The sequence below is a fragment of the Eupeodes corollae genome, chromosome 2 (genome assembly GCF_945859685.1).
Source record: "Eupeodes corollae chromosome 2, idEupCoro1.1, whole genome shotgun sequence".
In the NCBI taxonomy this organism is placed as follows: Eukaryota; Metazoa; Arthropoda; class Insecta; order Diptera; family Syrphidae; genus Eupeodes; species Eupeodes corollae.
The window spans coordinates 22,300,639-22,306,639 of NC_079148.1; the positions used below are offsets into that span (position 1 = coordinate 22,300,639).

A 6,001-nucleotide genomic window follows, 5' to 3' on the forward strand; every position below is an offset into this window, starting at 1 on the left:
ACCCATTAAATAACAGTTCAATGACATTAGCAAAGTAATATTTTTGACCAATATCTATAAGGTATAGCAAGTACTAGACATTTTAAAGTGGAATTCGGAGACGAAATCGAAGCTAAATGTCTCGGAACTATAAAGTAATATGATAGATACAAATACAGAAGACAATATCTGAGTTATGACCTCTTTATGCCTCTAAAAGGTAACTAGGCCGTTGCCTCTGATAGAAGTTTCTAGTAATGGTTGTACGAAATAAATTAATAAATAAAGTCATGTGATGGACTCATAGTGTTTTCTCCTGGTTTTACGTTAACTATTATCATCAGAAAATGAGAACTGCATTTTTAATTTTTGCTATATTGGTGTTTAAATTATGGCTGATTTCTAGTTTTAACTATTTATAAAGCTATTTTTTATTGGGGTTACTGGGTACTGGGAATAACGCCTAAATTAACGCAAAATATTAGAAAAATACCGATTACAGATACCAAATCCATCAATAAGGCTAGGGGCGCACATGCAACTTTTTCGAAACCAAATAGTTCGATCGTTAGTTGCCCAAACCTCGCGCACATAAGCAATTCTGAAAGTAATCAACGAAATAAACCAATACACAGGAAAAATTTATTCACTTTGACTAATTTTTTTTCTCTCTTGCACTTACAGAAAATTATTCAACGATTTAGTTGAATGTCCGCACAGTTACATATAATTCATTGTGACACAAACTAAGGAATTTGTTTGATGTGATCGTCTAGTTTGTGTCAAAACACAAACTAAAAAGTTGCTCGAATGGGCGACAGAATGGTTTCTGCATGTGCGTGGACTCTCATATAAGTCTATAAGGCTCAGCTTAGAAACCAAACAGTTTCGAAACTAAAAGTTGCATGTGCGCGCCTAGCCTTAAATGAATGAATGAAGTAATTTGTTGCCACTTTTGCTATAGTAGAAGTATCAAAATTGAATTTTGATTCCCTCTGCAGCCTACTCATTGGATTTTGTAATCAGTGTGAATAATTTTGTCGATTGCCATCGAAATGGATATAAATTGACAACATTTTTCATAAAATATAAAAAACGTCATCTAAAATTTATGATTTAAGACAAAAAGCCAACAATCTATCAAATCCAGTATTTTATAACAGATACATATGTATTTTTTTCGTTTTTTTACAACAGACCATAAATATTAAATAATTGTTAATTATAATAATTATTTGTCAAATGACTTTGTGTGTTTTTAATTAGCACTGCTGAAGTGCGACCGGCCTATTGGATGGTATTGATGTAGTGTGTACCCTAGGAAAGGAATCATACGATTGCAGCGCTCCGTTGAAAAATTCCCTCAATGCAAATACACAAAATATCCTAATAAGTATTTTCAATCCAATTAGAATTTAAAATTTAAAATAAAATTAAAAAGTACCCTATTTTCAAATAAAAAAAATACTCAAAATAATCGAATTTCCTCGGCACTTTGAAAAAATATTCATTTCACATTTTCCTGTGTCTGCTGAAACACTTCAAGAAAATCAACACAATTATTTGACAACTTCAACAACTGTCAAAAACCGGTGCATATAGAATACATTTTTCAACTCATCTACTAGCACTGTTTTCACCTTACATAAGCCATTAGCCATTCCTCTGTCATTTCGGTCATATCGTGAAAAATTGGTAAGGAAAATTTCTTTTTTCTTTCTCTACTCAAATTAAATTTAAACAATTTAAAAAACAATATTTTTTAGCTTGAACGAAAATGATGCAACGCGCTGCACTGAACACCACCGCCCTCCTGTTTCCAATTGTTGAAAATGGACTCCAGCAGCAGCGTGGTATGGCCACCCTCAAGTCGATTTCAATGCGATTGAAGTCTGTGAAGAACATTCAAAAAATTACGCAATCCATGAAAATGGTCTCAGCCGCCAAGTACGCCCGTGCTGAACGTGATCTGAAGCAGGCTCGTCCCTATGGCGTTGGAGCTAAGCAGTTCTTCGAAAAGACCGAAGTTCCAGCTGACGAAAAGGCTGAGGTCAAGAAACTTGTGATCGCCGTCACCTCTGATCGTGGTCTCTGTGGTGCAGTGCACAGTGGTGTGGCTCGTGAAATTCGTAACGCTTTGGCCGTCGATGACACCAAGACCAAAGTCATCTGCATCGGAGACAAATCGCGTGCAATTTTGCAGCGATTGTACAGCAAGAACATCATCTTGGTAGCCAACGAAGTTGGACGTCTGCCACCCACCTTCTTGGATGCTTCTCGCATTGCCCATGAAGTCATGACCTGTGGCTATGACTTCACCGAAGGCAAACTGGTCTACAACAAGTTCAAGTCTGTGGTTTCTTACGAGATGAGCACTTTGCCCGTCTACAGTGCCCCAGTTGTAGAGAAGTCCGAGAAATTGGTCGTCTACGACTCGTTGGATTCCGAAGTCATCCAGAGCTACTTGGAATATTCAATGGCTTCATTGATCTACTACACCATGAAGGAGGGTGCTTGCTCTGAGCAATCGGCCCGTATGACTGCCATGGACAACTCGTCCAAGAACGCCGGAGAAATGATTGACAAGTTGACTTTGACTTTCAATCGTACCCGACAGTCCGTCATCACTGGAGAACTTATTGAAATTATTTCTGGTGCTGCTGCTCTGACATAAACGATGTTGTAATATAATTTATTTGTTTTTGTCTAATAAATCCAACAACAACAACTACAACAAAAAATATTCGATTAGTTATATAATTATGCGAAAGTTGATTGCAAACTTAAGCGAAGACAAACTCTCAAACAAAACATAAGAACTAAATGTATGTAATTGCAATCCAAGATTGAATAAATGGAAATTCCAATAAAATAAAGACGATACTGTTGTTCATTTGGAATTCCCTTAAAAAAAACTATTTCAAGCAAATAGGTGCTTCATAAATAATCCATATTAAGGTAGGTATACATGTACATGAAAATAAACAGATGGGTTCAATTTAAGCAACGCCACTTGTTTGAAAATGCGACCCTCTCTGCTGATAGACGCGCTAGATCTTAGGCCACAAAAGCTTCTTGTAAACATCGTTCTTTAGGTCAAGGGATAATATAGACTGTAGATGGATAATTTGTATGTATGTACTTCGCAAGCAATTTGTCATTCAAATTTTATGGATACGACCCCCAACTATTGGGAAAAAGTTAACATTGTTCAGGCTCATCAAATAAATTGGAAATAATTTCCCTTAACACCAAAAAAGGATTAATGTTCCTTAAGTCAATATTAAGTTTTGAAGTGACCTAAAGAATTAAATTAAGGTAAGACAAATTTTAAATTTGTCAAAGCTGTTGATTCAGACTAAAGCGATAGGCGGTGAGGATCTTGATAAAGATTGGGTGTATTATACTCATCAGTTTAAACTAAGCTCATTTTCGGACCTACAAATATTTTTTTTAACCGCACATCACGAATGTGGAATGCTTTAGCCAACTCGGTTTTTTTCCTCCCTTTTGATATTCAAAACTTCAAGACTACTTGAGTGCCTGTAAATATTTCATTTTATCCCTCTACTATCAGTTTTACCGGAATGATTGGATTTAAATCCTTAAGCTTCATTAAAGACTAAAATAATTGCTTAATTTGTCGAAAATAGAATTTGTAGCTCCTAAACTTCCTGCCAATGCTGGTCGCTTTGGTTTGCTTAGTTTTGGCCTCAAGTGAAACAAAGTGAAATTTACTTAAATTGGTTATCCATTTTTTTATCATGGTTATTTCTGCTTAGTACCCGTAGCATGATGGTTAGTGCGTGTGGACTGTCATACCAGAGGTCTTGGGTTCAATCCCTGCCTGTACCATCATTCCTGACAACAGTACTCGCCCACAGGAATGGTTGAGAGTTGTATGTCATTAAGCCCTAGTTCTCAACAGACTGTTGCGACACCCAATTTTTTTTTCTGCTTAATTTAAATGTTTCCAATTAAGATATTTTGATAGAGATAAAACAACATAATTATTTATTAAAGAAAAGCAAGGACCTTTCTTCATCGTTAAACTAGTTTTCGACATTTTGAAGGGTTTTTGCGGATGTTTCTTGATTAACTCAGATCCTATACCATATACAGACAATTATTTAAAACTTTTGAATTCAAATTAGTGTACTCCAGGGCTCTGTTTTGTTTTGAACACTCATCATTATTTTTATAAATGATCTTTTGTCTGAGACTTCTAACCTACTAAATGGTTTCGCTGATGATAATACTCTCATCTTTTCATATTCGTTTTTAGATTGTAATCCTTTTTCTTCGGATGTGGATTACAATCGGCAGTGTAAGATAAACTCATTAAATTCGGTTCAGCGTTGTCCAATGGGAAATCAAAATCCATGTAGAATTTAATGCTACTTGCATCGATGAGACCGTACAGCTTTCAGTCCTAGTTATGAGCATCAGAAACCACTTGTTGTGGAGTTATAATATAATTGACATCGCCAACAATTTTGCTAAGTGTTTAGTTTTGGAAGAAGCTTTTTACCCTTTCTGATCTGGCTATAGTTTAGTTTTTTTTTTAGTTTAGTTATAATAACTTTATTTTTCAAAGTATATAAAATTATAAACTGTGATTATATATACTTAAGTCTAAATGGTTTGGCCTATGGCCGTCTACCAGATTGACATTTTGAATATAAATATATCAATAAAGCTACAAAAAAAAGACCTTACTATATACATACATATATGTAACTATAATTTTTCAATACATCCCATCCTCTCACCCCGTTTAATATACTAATCAACTCGTCATCATTCAGGCAACTCTTCTCAAAATACCTTATCCGAAACTCCTTCAAACAGGGCATATTGCAATGAAATGACAGGTATCTTCTCGCATCTTCATATTGCAGAGGCTGCAAAGTATTGGAAGATCAGATCTGTGCGGTACATAATTCAAATTCAATAATTCCCCTCTCGTTTTAAAAACAATGCTTATCTTATTAATTGAATTGCCGTTAAGTAGATACGTATTGCTTATAAGGTTGTATTCAAGGCGGTGTAAAAGCATCTAAACACCGAGGATCTTGCTTCCACTACATTTTTGTGATACAGAACTTTTCCAAGTTTTTCGAGAATGTCGTTGAACTTGAATCTTAGTGAAGATTTTCATCTTGACCAATCAATAAATTTATACCGCATTCGGTTGACACGCTCTCCCACTCCACCATCATTGATCCTCTCGTCCGAATCATGTTATTAAGAATGATTTTTGGAATTATTTAATTCTTCATCTCCATAACCTTGACAACATAGTTAAAATCCACGCTAAGAGTGTCCATTATCATAGGTGGTGTTCCCGTTTCTAAAGCATATATACATATGTAGTTTGGGCTATTTTTTGATAGACAAAAAATACTTTTTAAAAAGTATCGAAGAAATTTCTCTACAGCTTCGAAAGAAAGATAACCCCAGACTTGCGCTCCATATAAAAGAATTGATGCTGCTGTAGAGCGGAATAACCTCTGCTATGCACTATGTTTGATGTAATTGTTCTTGATGCATCGCTCCCATACAGCAGAAACCGCTCGTTTTGCTTCGGATAGTTTTCGGTCCAGGTGTCTCTTCATGTTGAGGTTTGAAGTTATAAGGACCCCAAGGTATTTGTACTCTCGCACAGTTTCCACAGCATCTCAATTAAAGGTCCATTTTTTGTTTTTCGAGAGTCTGCCTCCCCCCCCCCCGCTCCTCTGAACACCATCATTTTAGATTTTTGTAACTTTACTACCAGGTTCCAGTGTTTGCAGTAAACTCCTAATCTATTCATCATAAGTTGCATTCCAACCACCGTTTCAGCAAAGAAGACTTTATCATCTGCATACATAAGCGCAGGAATCGTTGTTCCCCCAACTCTGGCTATAATTTAAAAAGCATTTATTTGTCCAAAATTCGAGTATTATTCTCATATTTAAGCTAGTGCTCCAATAACGTACTTGAGTCTTTTGGATAAAATTGAAAAAGAGCTCTAAATGTT

At 35.6% G+C, this 6,001-nt stretch overlaps 1 protein-coding gene across 1 annotated transcript; it reads left to right on the forward strand.

The window, feature by feature from the left end:
• Positions 1–1,514: 1,514 nt before the first annotated feature.
• On the forward strand, positions 1,515–2,855 carry LOC129946897 (ATP synthase subunit gamma, mitochondrial). Its single transcript, XM_056057266.1, has 2 exons — positions 1,515–1,674; positions 1,746–2,855. The coding sequence occupies exon 2, from the start codon at positions 1,757–1,759 to the stop codon at positions 2,651–2,653; it is 897 nt and encodes a 298-aa protein (XP_055913241.1). The 5' UTR covers positions 1,515–1,674; positions 1,746–1,756; the 3' UTR covers positions 2,654–2,855.
• The last annotated feature ends 3,146 nt before the right edge of the window (positions 2,856–6,001 follow it).

What these genes read in the sequence shown, in the direction of transcription:
- LOC129946897 (XM_056057266.1), top strand. Translation starts at nt 1,757, where the DNA reads ATGATGCAACGCGCTGCACTGAACACCACCGCCCTCCTGTTTCCAATT.